This window comes from Geosmithia morbida (genome assembly GCF_012550715.1).
Source record: "Geosmithia morbida isolate 1262 chromosome Unknown scaffold_1, whole genome shotgun sequence".
Classification (NCBI taxonomy): Eukaryota; Fungi; Ascomycota; class Sordariomycetes; order Hypocreales; family Bionectriaceae; genus Geosmithia; species Geosmithia morbida.
In genome coordinates this window covers 310,752-334,397 of record NW_023336188.1, presented here as the reverse complement: position 1 = coordinate 334,397, position 23,646 = coordinate 310,752, and the positions used below count along the sequence as shown (strand labels likewise).

Genomic DNA, 23,646 nt, shown 5'->3' with positions numbered 1-23,646 from the left:
CGCCGAGGAATATGGCACTTCCGCATACGAGAAAAGAACGCGGCGCCCGAGGGACCTGTCACTGGTCTAGAGTCATTGCTCAACGTGTCTGGGTATCGCCTAGTATCGTCAGACGAAGGTGCATTCGAGCCTTCCGCTCTCCCAAAAGGCCGCTCCCAGGTACCCGCCGTCAATCATGCATCTGCTTCTCCTTCGGCTAGTGGCATGCCCGGTAGCGATCAAGCACACGGACAGCTGTCGAATGCGTCCCCCCAGAGCTCCCAGACGGACCACAACGACAATGCGTCTACCAGCCTACCGGCAAACGATTCAAAGGTTTCACAGCTACTCAATAAGTACGCCTACGAAAATTTCATAGCTGCAGTCTTGCTCACGCTATCGGCGGCATTTTGCCCGGCAATGGGCGCTATACCCCTCAATTACCGAACCATACTCCTTCCTCCAGACCACCAATGGCGGCAGGCATCTGGGCCGGATGACTTCGACGATCAGCATTTATCTTTGGCAACCTTTGAAGCCTACTTGACAACAATGGGCTTCCTCGTCATCTCCCTCAAATTCTCCCAGTGCAGAGGCTTGCTGCCACTGGATGACATGTTCGTTGCAGGCTTCACCCCTCCAGGGCAAGGGATCTTGGCAGCTCCGTTTGGCATCCAGGCGATCCATCCACCAACTCATTATGGAGATATGGGTACGGCGAGCTTGGCCCAAACCCCAAACACACAAGCCTTAAGTTTCAGAGGAATCCCCGATACAAATGAGGTATCGTGGAGGCGAGCATGCCTAAAGATTCTCCAGATCCGCGGAATACCCCCATCGATACTTGAGGGCTGCGCCTGGATCAACATCAGCGCCCCTCGGAGAAGGCTCCAGGAGCCTAGGGCTGATGGGAGGCGGTCCCGGGAGAACTCCATGGTAACTATATCATGGCCAGCGCCTCTGTGCTTTCGCTCGCGGGTCCTGGGGACATCGTCGACAGCCCGCAATATGGGCGACAACCTAAATTGTCACGAAGATAGCCACGACCCTCTCGGAAGTGCAGGCCGGTGGCTACATTCTTCAGCAGAGCGGGAGGACCAGATTTCGAAGCGCAAGGCTGGCAGGTCTGCTGCTCAGCCAATGGAAGTAGACAATAGCGCGGCACAGTCCTCGGGGAACCCCAGTAGTCATGCCGCCGCCGCGCTTGGTCGACCCGGGACAGCTGTTCTCGGAGCAGTTTATCCAACTCCCCCTGATGGGTTACCGCAATCAAGCGGAATTACGCCGACATTCAATGGTCCTGCAGCCAGTCCTAGAGTCGCCTCCTCTTCAGGAGCTGCCCCCGCTGAAGCCGGGGATCCCGCGACAGATACTGCAAACCAAGACTCGGAGATGACATGGGGACAGCCAGAAAAGAAGGAGCGGCACAGAGACAGTAATAATCTACTCGAGGGTCCCGAAGGCATGCTCTTGGAAGGCGATATGTTTGGGGAGAACGATATAACGGAAGATGATTTCAACTTCTTTGACGAGGATGAACCTGACAACTTGGACCTTACCATGACTGGATTTGACCAAGTGGATGACTCCAACGTCAGCTCCGGAAAGCAGCAGAGTGATATAAAACTTCAAAGAGAGCCACAAGCCAGTGAGCCAGCATCATTGCTTCCACCTCCACCAGAGCCGGCACCGGTACCGGCACCGGCACCGGCACCAGCACCAGCACCAGCACCAGCACCAGCACCCAATCAAGATTCGGAAGGGTTCATGAAACCGGAGCTAAAGCACGCCAGGAGCCTTTTGAATGACACCCATCAGGGATCAACGGCGGAGAGTGACAAGGGCCCTGTGAAGAGGGCACCTAGCCCCTTCAATCCTGAGACGGTTTTCAAGAGAGTTCAAGGTTCTATGAGCATCCCTGAAAGAAACCATGCCCAGGCTTCGGAGAGGAAGGCCAATGTGTTTGAGCAAATCCAGTTCGGGCCTACCTTGCCACTGATTAACCAAAAGTATGAGAAGGGCGGGTTCTTTGCCTTTGATCAAAATGCCCTGGCGGATCAGAGAGTCGCACAGCAGCGCGGCTCTCTCCCAGAGACCAACTACCTGAGGCGCCATAGCAAGCATAACAAGAAGACCAGGGAGAATCCTCCACCGTTGTCTGGTACCCTTGGGAGGAAAGTTACGGCTCTCGATACTGCCATGTCGCACTCCAGCCCCGTACGTGCCGTGGGGTCTCCCTCAGATGATGGTAGGAGCAGCATCGAGTCTGACGAAGATGACTCAAGCTACACTTCAGATGACGTGACATCACCCATGAAGTTAAGTTTCAAGCGAACAGCAACAAACATGGACGAAGATGTCGCGTCACAGGCCACCGCCTCGTACAGGGATGCAGATGCTGTGGTAGAAGAACCTGACCACCAGCTCGCGATAGAGTTACCGCGCCTGTGCAAGCCCGAGTCGCCGGAGATCCAGCTGTCCAAGCTCCTGCTGGATCCGGAGCCCCTAACGCTGCAGATACCTTGTACTGATGAGGACATGGTTTCTACCGCCCAGATTGTCACGGAACAAGCAGCTACGGGGTCACTCAAAGTCGGCGATGGTCAAGAGGATGAGGGCCATTTAGTGGCGAAGAACACGCGTCAATCACTAGCAGCAAATGCGCGAGCTTCCTTGGATATCTTGCGGAGGGCCATGTCACCATCGCTGGAAAAGTTGGCGACCACGCGACTTAAAGGCTTCCTCGAAGTCCTAGACGCACCACTTATGGGCCAGTCTGTCCGCCTGCAACCCCGTCCCATCCCAGGACGTGACCCCAATGCAGAGCAGCTAAGGCCAAGCAACCTCTACCCGATACCCAGTCACCATCTCGAGGTGCGCCGTGGAGAATCGAAGCTCTCGGTGCTGCCAACAGCGGTATCATTCTGGGAGAATCTGGGACTGGGTCCAGCCTCGGGGATCAAGGACGTGCAAGCTCTCTGCATATTCCCCGGCTGGGATGGTATGAGGGACAGTGCCGCAACATTCCTGGACAGGATGAAGAGCGTCTACGAGCTCCTACATCTAGGCAATCTCGATAGATTGGCACTGCCCAGCGAGCTGGAGCCCGGGCTGGCCCCGTATGAAGTCGACGCAATGTCGACCTCGCCCGACGCCAGTGTGACTGGACACGGGTCTACTCTGGTTGAAAGCCTGGAGGTGCTCCAAAATGCCATAGCCTCCACATCAACTACCACGGCCAACATTGTAGTGTTCATGGTCTACAACCCAAACCGCCCCGAGACCATAATCGAAGCGTGTCTTGCATTCCAGCGCTTTGTCGAGTCGCAATGGAAGCCGAGGGTCAAGAAGGTGCAGATGCAGGGGGAGCTGATACTTCAACTTGTCTCGGCCGATTTGATATCGTCACCGGCAGGGCTGGTGGTGACTCCCTCGTCAGAGTTGGTGAAGCTCTGCCTCGAGACGTACGATCGATGCACGTCCTTCTCGGGCTCGATACCGGCACCGGCCATTATTCTGGAGCAGGCGCTGCCGCGCATTATCGACTTCAAGCTCACAGGCACGCCTTCGCCGTCCCTCATGCAGGAGAACTCGTCCATCCACGTGGCGTACGCGCAAAGCGTGGACGACAGATGGGTGTCGGCGGCGTGGACCGATGACCGCGGGTGCCAGCAAGCAACAGCGTCTTACTGCCGCGGCAGAAAGGGACGGCAGCTGACGACGCACATGCATGAGGTGGCGCACGAGATATGGGAAAGCACACTAGAAATCATCTCACACTGCAAGGTGCACTGGCGTATCGTCATCACCAAGTCTGGTATCATGGAGCCCAACGAGATTGAGTTCTGGGCGGACCTCGCCCGCACCGAGAGCAAGGCCAACATTTCCATGGTACTCATGACGGTGGATACGTCTCCCTCCCTACAGCTACTGCCACCCGCCGTGCAGGTCAAGCCTTCTACGGTCAACAATATCACATTTCCGACAGCATCACCCGTCTCGACGCCGCAGGCAGCGAGCATCCTCTCACCAGAGCAGCAGCAGAGCGGCAATACACCAGCCACGCCTACCGCTGCAACAATGACACCTGGCGGCCCAGCATCAGCAGGGGCCGACCCCACTGCGGACGCGGCAGCAGCGGCCTCAGACGCCGACGCCATCCTCATGGACCTCACGGAGCAGACTTGGGGTGCCGTCGTGGGCCACCGACTCAGCAACTCATCCACTCCACTGGAGCTGCAGCCCGCCCTGGTATCAGGGTACCTCATCAAGAGGACTGGCGCGAGTGTCGAAGACCCCCCTGTCAGCATGGAGGTGAACCTCGTGCACACGGAGCTCACGGCCCGCGCATACGAGCCCCTCCTCAGGGAGATGCTCAGCAATTTTAGAGGTCTAGGAACGCTGGCAAGGGCGAGGGGCGTCGTGGACAAGGAGTCGGATGTCAGGCCTTGGCATGTGGCTGCCGCGGAGAAGGCTGTGCGAGCTCTGCATATGCTCATGTAGTGAGTATGTGACTCATGTAATGAACGAGTCTGTGGTTTGCTTATGGGCATTTGATGGGGAGTAAGCGTCGAGACAAATTATCTAGAATACATACATAGAGTACGTTGATTGTTTCTGATGTCTGGTAGCAAGTAGTATCTTCTTAGCTATCAAAAGAAGGAGGATTATGAGGGGTTGGAAAGGAGGTGTAGAAGTCATCCATGATGAATTATAAAGGCATCCAAATATGCATTAGACTCTTCCCTCTTAGAGACAGTTACAAAAAAAAGTGAATGGAGGTTTAGACATGCATACGCCGCTGACCCACTACTATGACGCATAACCTGGACCTGACTTTTCCAGCAGACGAGAAATCCTTGACGTTGAACGCTGTCATTTTCTTCACTATCTCGGTCTATAACATATATAACTAGATTTTCATGTCCTGTAGGGAGCTGGTATGGGGAGGAACAGGACCACACCATCACCCTCGGAACCCCCAGTACAACCGCTCCTCGGTCCAAGAAGTGGTGGTGGTTTTTCAGATACTCAGGATTCCCTCTGACCGCCCATGCAAGATTGGATGATGACCAGAACCTCGCTCGACAGTCTCCCCGACGACCTGCTCCTCGACGTGATTGACCACCTCGGGCAAGCCCGAGACCTATCTGCGCTGTCGACGGCTTCACGGAGCACCAACAACCTGGTCCGGCACGATGGCTGGAGGAGCTTCGTCAAGAGGGCCTTCCCGTCGGCGTTTGCCAATTGCAACGGCAGTGGCAACGACTGGATGGCTCTAGCAGACCGCCTGACGTACCTCGATCGCTGCTGGGACAGACGGGCCTTCATCGTGCACGATTTCCAGGAGCTGGCCAAGAAGCGCGTGGGCAGGCGGGGTGGGGCGGCCCAGCAGATGTCACGTCACGGCGGGCAGTCTGTGTCATTCTACCCCAGCCTCGACGCGTGCACGCTTCAGGAGGGGGGCGAGCTAGCTGTTTGGGGGGCGGGGGAGGATATCATTGTCAAACGCAGCCCTGACGGTCGCACTGAAGATGATCAGTGGCAGCGCCTCGAGGGCAAACAGGCCGGCTACGTGGGCGGTTTCGGCGATGTGACGGCCGTGTCTGTCATTGACCGTGACGGACCGTCAGCGCCCGAGATCGTCGTGGGCAGAGCAAACGGGCATATAGATGTCATCCGGGCCATGGGTGACAACTTTGGCTGCGTTACGCAGACCCTCGCGGGCGATGAAGGGAAGGAGGAGCATGGTCCCGGCAGCAGCGGGCTGTTGACTCCACGCAGTTCGCCCGGCCAGATGGCCGTTTCGTGGACTGAGTGGAATTCCGAGACAAGCATGCTCGCCAGCGGCAGACACTCGACCCTCACTCTGCACAACCTAGGCGGGAGGGGTGGCTGCGGCGACCACGACGACGATGGGGATGGGGTTCTACGGCCCACCGCGCAGTACGACCTGTTCGACGATAGCCTAGGTGACGAGCTATCACTCGTCCGGGGGATCAAATTCCTCAGCAATGACACCGTCGTCTGTGCCTTGGGCGGGAGCCGACGTCCCGTACGGTGGGCCAAGATCACCCCTACAGGTCTCGTCTTCTTTGACGCTGCTGTCAACCATGCACCCCTCGAGTACCTGGTGTCTCAGGCCGAGATATCTGCCGATGAGAGGACCACGGTGCGTGCTGTCGAAAAGGTCGGCAATGGGAGGAGCGAGAGCATAGTCCTCACTGCCTGGGATGATGGAACATATCGGTAAGACCACCACCACCACCACACACACACACACACACAACAGAAAACACCTGTCGGTTGAGCTAAGCTGACTGGCGGGCTTAGACTGCTCGACGTGCGGACACCGTCGCCCTACGACGCGGTATACCGTGACCGGTGGAACCCTTACGAAGGCGGCAGCTCCCTGTTGGTATACGGCACGGAGCGCTTCGTAGCGGGCAGCAATCTGGCTCCCAACGTGGGCCTCTACGACTTCCGCTACCCGAAGCCATACTACCACACCGACGCACTCCCCTGCTCACCCGATATGCCGCAGCCTAAAGTGCCCTTTGGCCGTGGCATCGATGGCCCCTCTCCTTTCCCTTCCCCTTCCACTTCCACTTCCCCTTCCCCTCCCACTTCCACTTCCCCTCCCACTTCCACTTCCCCTCCCTCCGGCTGCTACTGCTGCACCTGGCACGACCGGTGCCGACAAGACGTGTGGAGACCCGATGCGACGCTCTACCTCGGCGACGTCGGGTACGACCGCGTGTATGCCCTGACTAAGGCGTCAGATCTGTCCGACACGCTGTACTGCGGCGTGAGGGGTGCAGTTGTGGACATGCGCCTCCGGCTGGCCGAGGACGTGTCGCGCGACGACATGACGCAGAGTGCACCGCCGGGGTGGCGCGCCGGTGCACCGCGGGGCAAGATTACCCTCGTCGAGACGGGCGTCAGTCTCTGCCGACGAGATGAGTGGGTGCAGGAGAACCAGGGTGTTCCCCCGCTCCTGCATCAGCAGCGACAGAGGCCGCGGCAGGATTGTGGGCCATCATCACTACTACGCCCTAACAATAGCCGTCTCGACTCGGCTTACACCATTCCCGAGTAAAGAGAGAGAGGGGGGGGGGAGGGGGGGCAGAGACATAAGATGGTGTCATAAGAACAAAGGTAGTTCATCTCGCATATAGATAAAGGGCAAGAATAATGTATAGATACACGCGCGCTCCACCCCCGTTGCATGAAGTATCTTGTCTCTTCCCTACAGCTTGGACTCTGGAACGATGAGGGTATTGCTGTCCTTGAGGGCGGCCTCTGCTTCCTTCTCGATCCGTTTGACGAGAACCTCGCATGTGGGTATGTCGTGGATTAAACCCATGACAGGGCCAGTTGTCCAGACCTGTTGTGTTTGTCGGGGGGTAGATGTTAGCCATTTGCGCTTTCCATACGAAGGGTGTAGAGTACACGGTAAGGAAGTAGAAGAATAAGGAGGCAGGAAGGAGAGAAATGAGGAGGAACAAGAAGAAGAAGAAGAGGAGGAGGAGGAGGAGGAGGAGGAGAAGGAAGAAACGTACCCCGTGCTCGACATCACCGGTGACAAAGACCTCCCTACCCCTCTTGCCGCTAACGAGGGCAGCCACCTCTTCGAACTTGCCGGTGGTGCTCTCGCTCTCGATCCTGGCGGCCTCCTCGGCGACCTTGTTTTTGAAGAGGCGGGTGGTGTTGCGCCACCTGCGCAGGAGCAGGGTGGTGTCGGACTCGGAGGAGGCGACGATCTGCCTCTTCACGTCGACGTGGACGGGCGCCTCGACGGTGCACATGAAGCGGGTGCCCATGTTGACGCCGCAGGCGCCGAGGCAGAGGGCGGCGGCGAGGCCCCAGCCGTCGGCGAAGCCGCCGCTGGCGATGAAGGGCACCCCCTCGCCGCCCAGGACCTGGCGCGCGCGGCTGAGCAGGATGAAGTTGGGCAGGTCGCTCTCGCCCACGTGGCCGGCGCACTCGAAGCCGTCTATGCTGAGGAAGTCGACGCCCAGGGCTACGGCGCTCTGGGCGTGCCGGATCGTCGTGCACTTGTGCAGGACCGTCACCCCCGCCGCCTTGAGCTGCCTGATGACGGGGCCGGGGGAGTTGCCGGCCGTCTCGACGATCCGGACGCCCTCGTCAATGACCGTCTGCGCGTACGCGCCGTAGTCCGGAGGCACCATGGCCGGGAGGAGCGTCAGGTTCACGCCGAACGGTTTCTCGGTCAGCGTTCGGCATCGCCGGATCTCGTCGCGCAGCGCCGCCGGTGTCGGGAATATGAGCGCCGTTATCAGGCCTAGACCGCCGGCGTTGGACACGGACGACGCCAGGTCGGCCGTACCGACGTGCATCATGCCGCCTTGGACGACGGGGACTGTTTGTATGGTTAGGAGGGGGGGTTGGTTCATTCCTCCGGTTCTCGTTTTCCTTCCTCGTACCTGACAGTCTGCCCTTCTTTCTCTTCCTTTTTTTTTGGTAGGGGGAGGGGGAGGAGGGGTTGGGTTAGATTGGTGGACAACTTACTCCGAATGCCTAGTCGGCGCGTGAGCTCGGTAGAAAGCGGCATTGTGCTTCGTTCCTTCAGATTCAGCGGTATATGGAAGAGCGTAACAGCAAGCTCTGAATTCTCGAAAGCAGTCGGATAATCAAGAGAGGGGAGCGGAGGAGAGGGAGGGAGAGAGGGGGAGGCGGACAAGTTCTTTTTTCTCAATCTTTCCGCTCTTCTCTTCTGTTCTTTTCTTCTATTTTATTTCCTGGTCTTTTCAAAATCCTCGAGGTCCTATCGTGCATCTGTAGAAGGAGAGAAAAGAGAAAGAGGGTGTGGTGTGGTGATGACGGGAGGTTAGTTAGGATCTCCTTACCGAGCCTCGGCACAGAGATCCATCCCACTTTTCTTTTTTTGTGGGTAATATCATTTGGCATCTGCTCGACCCCACATTTTGCTTCCCCACGGTTTTGGTATCAGTAGTCATGGCCCATCACATGTAATATTGGGGTGCATGTGGAATTGTAATATTGCATGATGGCCAAGTTAAGATAGAGCCAAGCATGTATTTTTAACGCCTTGCTACCTAGCATGCACGTCAAGCAGTAGATAATAGGACGAGAGCGAAGACGTGAGAAGTACAGCATGTATGACGACAGAGGAATAATAATAAAAAGTAGACCAAGATCTACATGCCACCATCCGACATCATTCTCCCTGGCGGCGTCCTCTCACTTGACCGTTCAATCAGATCCGCATACCCGTCCAGACTCGTACCCATAACCTTGACCACGTCAAACATGTGCGACCCGTTGAACGTCTCAGCCCAGAGCCGCACCACAGCCGCGGCCAGCTGTCTGAGCTTGGCGCTATCGCTCGCCATGGTCGACGCCGTCGTCGTGGCCGTCGCCGTGCTACCTGTGGATATCGTAGACCCGGCGGTGGCGGCCATGTCCATCGGGTGTCCCGTACCGCTCGCCGAGCTGCCGGATCCTGACCTGGAGCTCGGACCTCCCCCTGCCCCGTCCATCATGCCGGAGAGAGACGGGTCGACGTGTACGGCGAATTCGGTCTCGTCTAGCATGCGGCGTACGGTTCCTAGCAGGCTCTTCTCCTCTGGCAGTACCGGGGGATCGGAGGGTCCGATGGCGGATAGTGTCAGGAGCCATTTCGCCAGGAGGACGGCGCATTCGAAGTTGCATACTGTAGTTCGTTTTGTCAGTTCTTCTTCTTCCTCCTTCTTCTTCTTGTTTTAAAAAACTCTTCTTCTACTTTCTTTGATATACATACATACATATATATATATATATATATGTATATATATGTATATATATGTGGGTGTGTGTGTGTGTGCGTGCGTGTCGTGTGTCTGTGTGCGTCTGTGCATGACTTACGAGAATGCTGTATACTCCACTCCTTCGACTTTGTCCGAGCAACATACGACACGCCAGCCTTGACGAGCATGGACAGCGCATGTACAGCCTGGAAAACGGCCCGGTGGAGCCTCAGGCTGCGCGTGAGGATCGGCGTGGCGCTCAGCGCCGAGGCGATGAGCATCGAGTCGTGCGTCTCGAGGGCCCTGGCCGGCGGGACATCCGTGTACAGGCGTATGTACGCCAGCCGCAGGAGCGCCGAGGCGTTGTAAGCCAGCGGGTTGCTCCCCTCGGCAGGCTCCCCTCCGGCCGCTCCCGCGCCTCCGGCGCCTCCTGCCCGCATCTCGTGCATGTGCTCGAAGCTCGCCTGCCACACCCTCAGCGCTTCCGACACGTCCTCCACGTCCTCCGGCCTCAGCATGCGATGCACGACGTACGGCGATCCGGCGGCGAGGGACGTCTGCTTGAGGAGGTAGATGTGCTGCAGCACGGCGTGTATGAGGACGTAGTTCGCCAGCGAGGACAGCTGCGCCGGCAGGCCCTGGCCTGATCCTCCGAAGAGCCGCGCAAAGGCGTCGTGCACGGTCATGCTGGCCACCGGCGTCGCCGCCCTCTGCTCCTGCCACTGCCAAGCCGTCTCGGCGCGCCACAGACGAGAGCGCACGGGCAGGTAGAGGCCCATCTCCGACGTCAGCAGCAGCGGCGGCAGGTTGTACGCCGTGCTGCACAGGTTGAAGAAGCAGTAGGCCGCCAGCTTGGTGCGCGTCGCGCTCTCCAGCCGCACCCAGGCTTCCCAGTCCGTCACCGAGGCCTGCGCCGTCTCCACCGTCAGTCCCTCCTGGCGGATCAGCACGGCTAGGTTGCCCTGGAGGGCCATGGCTTCGTGGACGATGGCCTCGGCGCCCCAGAGGCCGATGGCGAAGAGGAGGAGCACGGCTTGGATGGTCTCGAGTCTTGCTTGGGGGGTGTTGGGGGAGCTGAGATGTCAGCGCGGGCCTTCCTCCCACCTCCTCTCCCTCTCTTCGCCTCTTCTTTCCAGAGGGGTAAGGACTCACTATGGCTCTCGGTGCGTATCCTGGACGGCGGGACGCTCCGACTGCGCCGAAGCGAACGAGTGCCTGTAGGTGGCACTGGGCGACGGCCTCGTCGAGTGCGGGCTGTACGCCGCCGGCGTGGGCAGCAGCGCTTTGAGGTCGCTGCTGTGCCTCCTGCGTATCTGCTCCGTGGCGACAGCCTTGGCCGCGTACCAGAGGGCATAGCCCCTGTTGCTCTCGAACCGGTACTGCGCACCTACCGCTAGCATGGCGAGGAGGAGCTCCGGCGCTGCGTCGACGGGCGAGAAGGTGGGCAGGTGCAGGAAGGGGACGTGCTCGTGGAAGCCGCTGGTGTACCCCTCCAGGAAGCGGGTGAGGGTGTGTCGTGAGGGAAAGACGAAGTCGCGCGGGAGGACGGGGGAGAACTCGTCCAGCCGGTTCTTGATGGTGTTGTGGTCCGTTATCGATATACGGAGTGACTTGCCGGCGCGCGCGCCGGCGTCGTCGGCATCTTGGCCCAGCGAGGGGAAGGCGTTGCCGTAGGATGGGCGACGGCTTGCTGCCGCTGCCGCTGCCGTATCTGGCCTGGCCCAGCCCGTGGCCGACTGCTGGTCTGGGTCGAAATGCGGTGGTAGGAAGTGAGGCGCAGGTCCAAAGTCGTCCAGCAAGAGATTGTAGTCTTCCTGGAAGCCATCCTGCACGACGCCGGGAGCGGCGTAGCCCTCACGGACAGCTCCATCGGCCTGCTCCTCGTGGTGAGAGTAGGGCTTGGGCCTCGTCGACGGCGGTTGCTGCGAGGCATCGCCGGCGGCCATGGGATGGATGGTGCCGTTGACCTCCCTAGCCAGCGCCGCGTCGGAGAGGAGGTCGAGGTTTCCGGCGCCCGGCCTGGACGAGGAGGGAGGTCGCGGCTGCTGCTGCTGCTGCTGATCATGTGGCAGAGGGTTGGCCAGGGGCGACGTCGGATGGAAGTGAGTCGGGAGGCTCTGGTGGTGCTGATGCTGATGGGGATGCTGGTGAGCGGGATGCAGCGGTGGCGGTGCAGGCGGTGGGGGCTGCTGCAGCTGGGTTAGGGGCTGGTGATGTATGCTGTTGGTGGAATCGAGTTCCATATGGCTGTCTGATAGGGAGGTGTGGTGACCCGTGGGATGCCCCGCGGAGCCCGAGGGGATTTTCCTCGGACGAACGTTGTCTCTGCTGTTTTCGTTGAGATGCACGAGCTTTTCATGGCGGACGAGGAGGTCTCTGATATCCATGTAAGTGAGCGAAGTTGACGATACGTGTGTAGGTAGTTGCATGTATGTATGCATGCATGTACGGGGCACGGGATGTAGAGTTTTCGGAAGGGAAATGAGTAGAGGAGTTGGGAGTAAATTGTATGATGCGATATCGGGTGTGCATATGCATGTCCCTCCGTGCGCTACGGCAACGTGATGGGGGCGGGGAGGGGAGGGGAGGAGCAGGGAGCAGGGAGTAGGGAGCAGGAGGGAGGAGGAGGAGGAGAACATGTCCGGGGTAGCAGCGCGAGTGGAGGGAGAGGAAGACTTCGATGATAGTGTGGTGCATATGGTCCTACCAAATGAGGATATAGAGCGACACCGCATCTGGGGAGGGGTGAAGGAATTCGATCGGGTAAGACTCACCGCCGGCCAAAGGTCTTGCCACAACGATCCCACGGGCATTGAAAGGGCTTTTCCTTTGTGTGTGTCCTCTCGTGTCTCTGGACATGCTCGACTCGCCTTGTCAAGGTCAGATGGGAGCTTGCGATACATCCGCAGACGATGGAAGGTGTCATCTTGTCAGTATTTACCTGAAGTGTTTGCTACAATACTTGCAAGGTAGCGTCTTTGGTTTCGGCTGACGATTCTCTGCCGGGTCCGAGCTTATGAGGGGGCCACCAGGTCTCCTCGTGCGAGGGTGAGCGACGGAGGTGTCAAGGGACTGTATAGGGAGCATAGCGACGTCTGGCAAGAAAGGGGGAGGGGGGGGTCAGGTCTGCTTCTTCTTTCCTTCGTTTCTTATCCTGCTGTAGACGAGGACTATCACTCAGAAGATCTGTTGTTTCTGTTCTGTCAGTATCCGCACAGATGAGGAGAGGCAGAAATAGAGAGATAGGAAATGGGAAGGGGAGAGAGGGGAGGGGGGGGGGGGGGGGNGGGTAGGTTCAGTCACTTACAGCCATGTGCGATGCGGAGAAGTCAGAGTTCATCAGTGCGTGTGGAGAGAGAAGAGGAAGGGAGATGGGTGGATGAACGGATGGGCGAGTGTGGTAAGAGGGGAGAGACAGAGACGGAGAGAGAGAGAGAGAGGAAAGGTCAAGACGAATGACTCGTGTGTGTGGTAGCGAAGCAGTCTGGATTATCAGACAAACAAAGGTGGCCTGCCAGCAGGTAGCAGGCGGCCTATGACGAGAGAATAAGGCACCGCGGTCGGGGGGGGCGGAGGGGGGAGGAGATGGCAGTTGGGGAAAGGAGAGACTACTAGTTGAGTTGAGATAGGGCTGTATTCGCCCTCCCTCCCTCTCTCTCGCGGGGTAGAATGAAGGAAAAATAAGACTAAGGATGAGATGTCGAATGGGTGAGATGTGCAAGGCAGAATCAACATATGAGATGGCGGAGAAAGGCGGCGCGTAATCCAGTCATACAGAGTCGGCAACGCAGAAGGTGCACACGACGCGCACAACACATGCAACAGGTTCCGAAAAAGAGTTTCTTTCCAAAAAAAAAAAAAAAAAAAAAAATTATTTGAAAAAATTGAAAAAATTGAAAAAAAGATGCACCGGATAATACGGGGAAAAAAGAGAAGGAAGGGGAAAGAACGAAAATCTGGGGAGAGGGGGGGGGGGGCGCTGCCGGGCAAGTTGGCAAGCGGGGAAAACAAGCTTGGGAAAGTCAGATGTCTGGGTACGGTTCTCGGTAACTCGCAGTAATGATGGTACAGTCCTATAGAATGATATAGTAAGTAATAGTACATGTACGGAGTAGTAAGGGTATCAGTACTTGCATCCGTACTCCATATACTAGTAACGAGTAACAAGTACTACGGGATGTTACTAGGATTACAGAGTACATATATCAACAGATATCCATGTACAGATTACTGTAGCCAGGTATCATCACTTAACTGATACTGCTGATATTCCGTACATGTACGTATTATTGCATGATGGTTGATTCCCCACGGGGTTCGGCACTCTCTGGACAAGCCAAGCCGTGTGGGTTGGTGTTTGCTGGAATCAGGAGAGATGTACGGATCGGAGAGGAGAGGATACGTGTATTGGATGAATGCTGAAGAGCGATTGAGAAGAAAATGGTATATCAAAAATCATGTTAAAAATAATATTGATAAAAACCCCGCCTGCATCTGAATACGCTCCTCTGGAGAATAGACGTAATACTGCTGCACGGGACTCACGGTTGTGGTGTAGCACTGCAGCTAGACCGTGCACGCACACCCTTGTTCTCTGTTGCCAAGCTGGTTACGTGTGGGGACAAGACACTCCAACCGGGGGACCTTTTCCCCCACGGGGGGGGGGCGAAGCGAGGAGGAGGAGGGCGGGGTTCACGCGCACACGTCGAGTCGATCGAGTCGAGTCCTCCTCTCACCCTTCCTGTACGTATTTTCGGTGATGGGAGTATTGATACGGACTCGCCTACAGCAGACTACGGTAACTTCGTGTACGGCTTGTTGAGGAAAACCTTCAACCTCTGACCCTTCTGTTTCCTACTCCGTACTCTCTGTATTCATGATTTATTCCCATGTCTCACATGACCTCCCCTCCTCTTCCCTCCAATGTCGACTCCGCACCCAAACTACTCCAAGCCATACCTCTCCTCTCTCCTCTCTCCTCTCTCCTCCTCCTCCCAGGCCTTACTACCTCTCTGCCCCCGGCATCCTCACCATCCCTGTAACAGACATATGAGCAGCAACCCCGTCACTGGTCGCAATCTACTACCCACGACTCCACGAACAATACATGATACATAATATTAACCCGTATTATCATTCGCATGCTCTGTCCCGAAACATGGTGATACTCTCCTCCTTTGGCTCTTACTGATGCTGTATCTGGCGCGCCCCGGGACCGTTCCACCCCATTCATTGCCTCAACTCACATTCCAAGACGACCCCAACCTCCTCCGCAACAAACCCACCCACACACACGCACGCACGATCCATCTCAGGCCTCTCTCTACACACAAGAGATAACCATATTATATTACGTGGCATGTGGTTGGTCCGCTCGAAACTCTGAATTCTGTAATACTATGTACTACGACTAACGACTACTGCTACTGCTACTGCTACTGCTACTGCTAACTGCTACTGCTAACTGATACTGCTAACTGCTGACTGCTGGCTGCTGACTGCTAACTGCTGACTGCTACTGCTACTGCTAACTGCTGACGGCTAACTGCTAACTGCCAACTGCTAACTGCTACCGCTACTGCTGCTCTGCTGCTACTTACTGCTTCTCCTACTGCTACTACCATTACCCCGTACACCAACCACCCTCCCTCCCTTCCACCACTCCCCGGCCCCCCGCGCACAGAGTGCACGAGGTACGAGAGTGACAGAGAGAGAGCCTAGATCTTGACGTGGCATTGCAGCCTTTGTCTCTGTTTTTTTCCCTTATTCAGCACGGACATAACCGTATTCCATCTGCCGTGACGGAGTCTTAGCATCACAAGAAGGAATAGAGGGAGATGCTCAGCATGTGGGGGAGAGACAAGCATGGTTTGCGTAATGAGGTTTTAGGTGCCGTTACCGTCATCCCACATATATTCTTTCAAGTTCTAAACCCCCCCTCCGATTGTCGTACTATTACGTATAGGCGGAGGGGAACTCTTTACCCGCGGGTTGTCGGCTTGGGGTCTGCTGTGGAGATGGGGGGGGTCGGTGTATGGCATGACAGGGTACGAGTATTTATCATCATGATAATATTAAAATATAATGCTCTGTATATCATATTACATGATCAAACTTGGTCCGCACGATCAGGTCAACAATTGGCCGGTAATATACAGCGCTTCTTGCAAGATGAACCGACTTCAAAAAAAAATGAAAAAATAATAATAAATAAAAAAGAGACAAAAAAAAGACTAGCCCTGAAGCGAGTATCCGACATCACCAGCTTCGGTCCCCAACCTAACGAGCCGATCTCTCATGGCCTCCGCCCTAGCTCTCTCGTCGTCGCGCAGACCGGAGAAGTCGCAGCGGTCGACCCACGAGCCCACGCCGTGCTGGAGCACATTCCTGGCCCTGAGCTTGCTCCCGCCCGTGTGGCCCACGGACCCGTGCACCGTGAGCCGCTCCCTGGCGGAGCTGTAGACGCCCCTGTGCAGTATGTTGTTGTTGTAGAAGACGATGTCGCCGGGCGCCAGCCTGACGGCCTTCTGGCCCGGCATGCGCGGCTCGAGCGGGTCGGCCCGCCTCTCGGCCTCGGTGCGGGGCCGGGCGTGCGACCCGGGCACGACCACGAGCGAGTCGTCCTCCAGCAGCGCTAGGTTGAACTGCGCGTGGAAGGCCGGCCGGCCGAGCCTCTCCATCTCCTGCTCCGCCGTGGCGTCGGCCGGTATGTCGTCGCGGTGCCAGACCAGGGCGAAGTCCTCCCCGGGCCGCACGAGCATGTTGAACAGCTCCATCACGAGCTCGTCGTCGCCGCACCCGCCCAGCAGGTCACGCACGATGCTCAGGATCGCCTCGGAGAAGTAGGCTGACGCGAAGACCTCGTTACCCGGGAGCGAAGGGTTCATCAGGTGCTGCACCCCCCAGATCCCCGCGGCCGGCGGCGTCGACTCCCACGGCGGGAACTGCTTGCCCACCGTGCGGATGTGAGGCCAGTGGCCTGACCGCGCCAGCTCGGCTGCCTTCCTGCTCGCCTCCAACAGCGCGGATAGCTGCTCGTCTGAGAGGATCGAGCGGACCACTACGAAACCGTCGCGCTCTAGTTGGGCCAGGTAGTCTGTCATGGTTGTTCGGTGCGGGAACATGCAGGATCGGTTTCAATCTTTCAGCGGGGTTTGAAGGTCGAGAGAGCGGGGAGGGGAGGCTCCTCTCTCTCTCTCTATCTCTCTCTCCCTCTTTCACTTTTTATCTTTTGCGGGGAATCTTGCAGTGATAATATCGCAAGCAAAAAAAAAAACCCCTTCCATCTCCAATCACCGGACAATTTGGAGGGAACACCATCGAGAATCTTCCATGGCAGGTTTTGTACCTACTTAACACTCAGCACCTTGACTTGGCATTCCCGTCATCCTTCACGTCGCATTTTCATCCTTGTGTAGATCAGTGCATCACGCGGTGGGACATCACTTCTGCCAATATTCATGCACAATAGCAATCTTTGACCTGTAATATCTAGTATCCAGATATATATATATATATATATATGAAATCATTTAATTATTTTTTTGTTGAAGCCTCAACCTAAGAAGCAGGCCACCTTACGATAAACCCATTCACCGTCTTCTGCACATCCAGATCCCCCGGATCATTCTCGAACAGCGGCTTGTCCAGCTTCCTCTCGAGCACGTGCTCAACCTCGAAGCCGTCCTCCCTCGCGACATCGAAGAACTTCATGTCGAGCTCCTTCTTCCACGGTCTATACGACGTGAAGAAGACGTAGGCCGCGCTGCCCTCCTTCCTGCTCAGCGTCTCCCGTATGGTCTTGACCAGGTCCGGGTGCTCCCTGTGACGGAACAAGAGGTCTGCCAGGACCAAGACGTCGAACCTAGCATCCTCCTGCCCCTGCCCCTGCTCCTGCCCCTCCACGAGACACTCCCTCAGCGGCGCAGGGTCGCCACCCCAGATGAAACCCCTGGCCAGGACGACGCCCGTCCCACCCACTCCCTCGCACGCGTCGATGTTCCTCTGCATGTTCTCCACCAGCTCCGGGTCCGGGTAGTCGGTCATGACCACCCTGGCGGCGCCCAGTATGGCGGCCACCAGCGAGGGCAGGCCGGACGCGGCCCCCAGCTCCAGGAGCGTCTTGCCCGCCACCCGCCCGGGGTCGGCCTCGAAGTAGTCGGACACCACCTTCGCGCCGTTCCAGAGCACGTGAGCCTCCGTCGGGCTGGCCCCCACCAGGCGGAGGTTGATGGCCCGCCCGCTGCGCATGGTGAAGATCTCCTCGTAGGGAGGTGGCGTGGGCGGGTAATAGTCGTCTGGGACGTCTATCAGGTCGCCTGCTCCGTAGAAGTCGTCGTCCATCTTTTTTGGTTTTGGTCTTGGTTTCGGTTCTGGTTCTGGTTCTTTTGGTTCCCTCTTTTACCTTCTTTCTGTTCTCCTTTTCTTTCTCTGTTTTTTTCTTCTTCTCTTTCCTTCTCTTTGTTTAGTCCTCCAGACGTAGTAGTGTAAGGCAAAGGGCAAGGGTCTCGTTTGTTGATGGTCCGCCCCCAGGGTAAAGACGGGTTTTCTTCTCAATCTAGACACACTGGCGTTACGGCATACGCCGTAGAAGAGTGAAGCCCCGTCGATTTATGTAGCAGCGTTGTTCTTTCAGTTGTTGTTGTTATCGTTATACCCCGCTAAGTCTTGTCGTGTTATACATATTTTAGCTTGGTTTGTTGGTGAACTCGCCATGTAAGAGTGAACCTCCTAACCTCGAAAGTTGAGATTTTCACAACGACCTTTCTACTCCCTCGCCCACAGTGCGAGACTATTGGCCTCGATCGTCAAGTCCAAGAAATCAATACAAGTCTTCTGACCAGCAAGATATTTTGTCTAAAACAGAAGCAACCAATACGTATATATATATATGTACATTTATACTTATATATATCTATGTATATTTATACTCATATACATGTATATACTCCAAAGCATGAATCGCCCAAACACTCTAGCCAAACCTCTGCTTAGCCAACTCCCGCAGCATATTAACCGTACCATCCTCCCTCTCCTTCCAAGCCCTCCTCCTCTCCTCAATCTCCTCCTGCCTAGCCCTCTCCATCTCCTCCCTCCGGATCTGCCTCTCCGTCTTCTTCTTCTTCTCCCTCTCCTTTGCCATCTTGTAGTCGTCCACCGAGTCCCCCCCACCCATGAGGTCCTTGTCGTCCACGGCGGCGGCGGCGCCGGGGCTCTTGTCTCGGAACTCGCGCATCTTGTCGTTGACGGCGCGACGCTTCTCGAGCTTGCGCTCGCGGGAGCCCGGGTCCGCCCTGGGAACGAGGTCATCTAGACGCTCCTTCTGGACGGCCCGGTCGGCCCTGCGCGCCTCGCGGAGCAGACGCGTCGACTCCTCCCTGTCGTCCTGCAGCATCTCGTCACGCACGGCGATGTCCTGCATAGAGGGGATCCTAGGTCCCCGACGGCTGCTCCTGCCTCCGGTCGTCCTTATCCCCGGTGGCGGTGGAGGGCCGTAGTCTGAGTCGTCCTCCTCATCTGCCTCCTCGCGGTCACCCCCGTCGCGATGACGGTGCACATCCTCCTCCTCAACAGACATGGATGGACTCCTCGACCCCTCCGGCTGCTCGCCCGGGCCTCCTCCCCCCCCCATCTCCTCCTCCCCCTCCTCCTCTTCCGTCACCCTGGCAAACATCTCGGGATCGTACCACCCCTCCGCCAGCTCACCCCGATTCCACTTCCCCACAAAACTCTTCCACCTGCCCCTCTCCTCCCTCTCGTCCAGATCCCTGAGCTCGATCTGCTTCTGCAGGCTCAGGAAGTAGGCGAACAGCGGACGAAATGTTTCCAGGTCCGACTTGTTCAGATGCCTGGCGTCAAACGGGAGCGAGACAGCAGCGTTGGCGCCGGCGCTGCTGTGGTCGCGATGCTCACGGTGGTGGTGGTGGCGATGGTGCTTGTGCCGGCGAGACGACGACGAGTGGTGTCCGCGACCGTGGTGGTGGTGCTCTTCGTCGGCGTCATCACGTCCGTCACGGGAGAGGGAACGTGTCGTCGTCCTCTGGCGCTTACGCGCCGGACTTCGCGAGCGAGCGCGTCGTCTATCGTCACCTGATGGTGGGCTGTGACGGCGCCGACGCTCACGGTCACGGTCGCGCTCGTGGTCCCTGGATCCGGGTCTAGATGTGTCCTCCATCCTGGTTGCGTGCCTCTCGGCTGAATCGCGCCGGTGATCCGGGAGACTGATTCCAGTGCCGTACAGGAGACAATGGCGGCATGTAGAAGAGGAAAGGCAACGAACGGTTGGAGGAGGAAAACTCCTTTGTTGTTCAATGCTTGCCGCCCACAAAACTCGACAGTGGCAATGATGGCGTGTACTGTGTGGGCTTCGACCAATAGCTGGCCTAGGTTCTGTCCCCGCAGACAGAGCGAATCCGTACGAAGGATTTCAAGACAGAAGACCAGTACGCGAGTAGGGAGACAGGGATGTAGAGTGATGAGTATACTGTGATGATGGAGATGGTATCTTCAAGAGACGTTTTACGTTAAATAGATAGCGCCTGTTTTCTATCCCATCTTGTTTTATCTTGAAAAGACTCGTGTGAGGGGGGGGGGGGTATTGTTCCTACTTGACCTTCTCGGTCTTTCCAGCCGTATAATCATGAAGCCTTGGTATCCTAATTGCAGCGGCCATCCTTTCCTGATTGCTACCTCCCGTACAATGCTGCGCCTTGAATATAAGAAGAGAAGAAGAATGGTGAGGGGGGGAGGAAAAAAAGAAAGAAAAAAAAAAGAAAGAAAGAAAAAGAGGGAGGAGATGAAGACGGAGAGTCTGCTCATCTGAAGTCTACGCTTCGGATCTCTATTTCCCATGAATGACACATCCGATACACTGACAGTCGTCTCCGCAGGGACAGCTCGCCGTGTCGCCAGCGCAAGTATCATCAAATGGGTAGCTGACAAAGAAGAAGTCGTCGGACGAGAAGACCTGCTCCTCGCCCGTGGCGGACGCCCCACCATCCGATGGTGTCTGGGGCGTCTGCTGTGCCGGTGCACCGCTGGACTCGGGGTGTGCCACCGCTGCTGCCGGCATCGGGGGCGGCATCTGTCCGTTTATCGGCGAATCTTCACGGCTGTTCCCATTGCCGCCGCCGCCGTTGGTATATCCGGCATCTACGCTGGGGTGTTGCCGGGGCTGCTGGGGCTGCTGGGGCTGCTGAGTCGCCTCCGTCATGCTGTTCCACGCTGAGCGGACATAGTTCTGCGTGGCCTCATTGTACGGATGCGCAGCACACCCGACGCATTCGCACGAGTCGCCGCAGGAGCAGTGATGCGACGTCGCGATGCCACCTCCCTCGGCCCAGTTGCCGTCCGGCTGCGTGAGCGCAGGATACATGGCAGGGCCGGCCGGTGCATGTCCGCCGTCGGACGCGACAGGCGGTCCCGGAGTCGGGGCAGCCGCCCCGGCCATGCCCCCAAAGCCATCGGCGGTCTGCGGTCCCGGCTGTCCCAGACTCAGGAGGGCCATGACCTGCCTCCATTGTTCCGGCTGCAGGGGCTGCATGAAGGTGCCGTATTGCGGCGGGTAGGTGAATAATGTGGGTGGGGTCATGAGGGGGTATAGCCCGTGCGCCATGGGTATGGGTGTCTGAAAGGGGGACATGACCATGACGGGCTGCTGTCGCTGCTGCTGTCGTTGTTGTTGTTGTTGTTGTTGTTGTTGTTGTTGATGCTGCTGCTGGTGGGGAGCTGGTGCCTCGGCGGGAGGCTTCGATGAGCAGCAGCTTCCGGTCTTCTTCGGTTCGGCGGCGCGGGATCCATCCAGACCTGTCGAATCAGCGGTCGACATGTCGTCCCGCTGCTCCGCCGGGGCCCGTCCTCCCCCGCAGCAGCTGCCTGCTGTCGCCGACGGGGCCGATCCATTCGATGCCGAGGGCGTGTGGCCGTTGGGGTGCACCATGGGGGGGGCCAGCATGGGCGGCGAGAAGGTCGGGTACATGACCGGGTACCCGTCCAGAGGGTTGCCGGCTGCCGGGAAGCCGGCGTACTGGGCATCCGCCGCACCGTTGGTGGCGTGCATGGAGGAGGCAGAAGCGTCGTCCTGGTTCCTGGCGCCGTCAAACGCAGGCATGATGTTGAGCTGGTTCAGGTCCATCCTCTCGAGAGCCATCGGATCGACTGACGGCTTGCGCGATGACCCCCGGCGCGCCTGCGTTTTCCGTACACGAGAGGCAGCCGCGGTCCCCTTTGAGTCGACGGGGGATGTCACCACAGACAGCGACTCCTCGGTGGCCGAGGGGGAGGTGGTGGTGGCGGGGGCAGAGGCAGAGGCAGAGGCGGAGGCGGGGGCGGGAGCAGGGGTAGGAGCAGCCGACGACGAAGGCGAAGAAGTCGTCGCTGCTCTCGTTCCACAACCGCACTTTTGCCTCCGCGGAATGGCAGCCGTCACGGTGCCGCATGTGCAAGGCCTCGAGGAGGGATGAGGGCACGAGCTCAGGGGACGGCCAGGCTTGCGGACGGGGACCATGAGTCGCTCATTCGCGTGGGTGCACTTTGTGGAACGGTGGCCGCGGATGCAAGGCTCGCTGGAAGGGGTAAAGCAGCGAGGTCAGTCATTTCTTCGTCGGTGTGCGTATCAGGATGTTTCCCCCTCTTCTCTTTATTCCTTCTTTTGAAAGAAGGAAAAGAGGATAGAAGAAGAAGAAGATGTCCAACGTACCAAGCCATCTTGAGGCCGTTGATAAGAGGCATGACGGTGGTGGTGGTGGTGGTGAAGCCGGATGGATCACGACACAATGCTGTTTCCTTTTGTGTTTTCCGGAAACGCCAAGATGGTGTGCATCCCCGAGGCCGCACAAAGAGGCAACTTCAGAGGGAGAAAGCCCTCGGGTTTTCTTTGCCGGGGCGGGGATCGGGATTGTCAGAGTATCGATATAAATGTCGAGTCCATGGACACGGAGGAAAGGGAAGGGGAGGGGGGGGGGATCCTCGAGGGAAAGTGGGTTTGATTCGAAACGATATTAAACGCCAGAAAGTGGATTCAGTTCTCTTCCTTTGTTGTCCGCTGTCCCTCCTTCTACCAGTTGGGATGCTGCCTTGTTGTTCTGGTTAACGACGTGACGGATCCGGAGATCGGTGTGTACGTGGCCAGCACGGCTCAAGAAAATCTAAAAGAGATGAAGAAGAAGGAGGAGGAGCAGAAGAAGAAGCGGTCGTGTGCGGCGTATGTTTCCTATTGTGTGTGTGTGTGGATGAAGGAGGGAACGTCGGTCGAAAGTGTCCAAAGGGAACTACGGTAAAGGGAAAAAGACGGCCCCACGTTTTCTTTTCCCCTTTAGTCGCCGCTTCTTTTATTGATGCGACGGTCCACCGAGGGGCAGCAAAGCACACAGCAAACGTGCTTGACTAGCAGCAGTGTTAACTTGTAGAAGGAGTACAGTTCGTAATTAACTACGGAGTAATACAGATTCCTGCTAGTCCTGCTAAACAGGCACAGCGGATCCCGGGACGAGACGGATCAGATGCTATCGCGCTTCCGCTCCAGAATATACTCCCCTCCTACAGTGCGCTAATATCACCTTCTTTTTCTTTCTCTTGCATAGGCCATGTCGCGGTTCAAACCTGATACAGATGGGTCTCTCCAGATTGCGAGAAAAGGTAGTGAGCCGGGTGGGGAGAGGATAGCTGCGCCCTGTAGACTGCAGGTAATATACGCCGTATATCCAGTAGGTAGACTGATAACCGGGTAGACGGACAGTGCCATTGCTGATATCAATTGATGTGTGCGTAGCTATCAGATCGTTCCGGCGCATTGTGCTGTCGTCGTTGTCGTTGCTGATCTGGTCCGGTCGCTCCCTGTCTGTCCATCTACCGACTGGTCCAGTGTTAGTACTTCGATCCTTTTCATCCCCCCCCCCCC

The 23,646-nt window shown here is 57.3% G+C and overlaps 9 protein-coding genes across 9 annotated transcripts; 3 read left to right on the top strand and 6 right to left on the bottom strand.

Annotated features, from left to right (window-relative positions):
- Window positions 1-204: 204 nt before the first annotated feature.
- On the top strand, window positions 205-1,375 carry GMORB2_0869 (uncharacterized protein; the record flags this gene model as incomplete). The annotated part of the gene is made up of 2 exons (XM_035462853.1): window positions 205-1,215; window positions 1,286-1,375. The coding sequence occupies 2 exons, from the start codon at window positions 205-207 to the stop codon at window positions 1,373-1,375; spliced, it is 1,101 nt and encodes a 366-aa protein (XP_035324277.1).
- Window positions 1,376-1,443: 68 nt separating this feature from the next.
- On the top strand, window positions 1,444-4,482 carry GMORB2_0868 (uncharacterized protein; the record flags this gene model as incomplete). Its single annotated transcript, XM_035462852.1, has 2 exons — window positions 1,444-1,627; window positions 1,661-4,482. The coding sequence occupies 2 exons, from the start codon at window positions 1,444-1,446 to the stop codon at window positions 4,480-4,482; spliced, it is 3,006 nt and encodes a 1,001-aa protein (XP_035324276.1).
- A 565-nt stretch (window positions 4,483-5,047) lies between these two features.
- On the top strand, window positions 5,048-7,078 carry GMORB2_0867 (F-box domain protein; the record flags this gene model as incomplete). Its single annotated transcript, XM_035462851.1, has 2 exons — window positions 5,048-6,228; window positions 6,313-7,078. 2 exons carry the CDS (start codon window positions 5,048-5,050, stop codon window positions 7,076-7,078), a joined length of 1,947 nt encoding a protein of 648 aa, XP_035324275.1.
- Window positions 7,079-7,228: 150 nt separating this feature from the next.
- GMORB2_0866 (NAD(P)H-dependent flavin oxidoreductase YrpB, nitropropane dioxygenase family) lies at window positions 7,229-8,554 on the bottom strand (the record flags this gene model as incomplete). The annotated part of the gene is made up of 3 exons (XM_035462850.1): window positions 7,229-7,366; window positions 7,542-8,362; window positions 8,512-8,554. 3 exons carry the CDS (start codon window positions 8,552-8,554, stop codon window positions 7,229-7,231), a joined length of 1,002 nt encoding a protein of 333 aa, XP_035324274.1.
- Window positions 8,555-9,161: 607 nt separating this feature from the next.
- GMORB2_0865 (Fungal specific transcription factor domain) lies at window positions 9,162-12,618 on the bottom strand (the record flags this gene model as incomplete). The annotated part of the gene is given in 6 exon segments (XM_035462849.1): window positions 9,162-9,589; window positions 9,600-9,676; window positions 9,915-10,803; window positions 10,902-10,942; window positions 10,959-12,125; window positions 12,524-12,618. Coding segments are annotated over 6 exon segments (2,697 nt in total), but the record flags the coding sequence as incomplete, so codon positions are not given.
- Window positions 12,619-15,982: 3,364 nt separating this feature from the next.
- GMORB2_0864 (Phytanoyl-CoA dioxygenase (PhyH)) lies at window positions 15,983-16,852 on the bottom strand (the record flags this gene model as incomplete). The annotated part of the gene is made up of 1 exon (XM_035462848.1): window positions 15,983-16,852. The coding sequence occupies one exon, from the start codon at window positions 16,850-16,852 to the stop codon at window positions 15,983-15,985; it is 870 nt and encodes a 289-aa protein (XP_035324272.1).
- A 457-nt stretch (window positions 16,853-17,309) lies between these two features.
- GMORB2_0863 (EEF1A N-terminal glycine/lysine methyltransferase) lies at window positions 17,310-18,092 on the bottom strand (the record flags this gene model as incomplete). The annotated part of the gene is made up of 1 exon (XM_035462847.1): window positions 17,310-18,092. One exon carries the CDS (start codon window positions 18,090-18,092, stop codon window positions 17,310-17,312), a length of 783 nt encoding a protein of 260 aa, XP_035324271.1.
- Window positions 18,093-18,820: 728 nt separating this feature from the next.
- On the bottom strand, window positions 18,821-19,923 carry GMORB2_0862 (uncharacterized protein; the record flags this gene model as incomplete). Its single annotated transcript, XM_035462846.1, has 2 exons — window positions 18,821-18,849; window positions 18,921-19,923. 2 exons carry the CDS (start codon window positions 19,921-19,923, stop codon window positions 18,821-18,823), a joined length of 1,032 nt encoding a protein of 343 aa, XP_035324270.1.
- Window positions 19,924-20,589: 666 nt separating this feature from the next.
- Window positions 20,590-22,478, bottom strand: GMORB2_0861 (Cu FIST; the record flags this gene model as incomplete). The annotated part of the gene is made up of 2 exons (XM_035462845.1): window positions 20,590-22,312; window positions 22,447-22,478. The coding sequence occupies 2 exons, from the start codon at window positions 22,476-22,478 to the stop codon at window positions 20,590-20,592; spliced, it is 1,755 nt and encodes a 584-aa protein (XP_035324269.1).
- Between the last annotated feature and the right edge of the window lie 1,168 nt (window positions 22,479-23,646).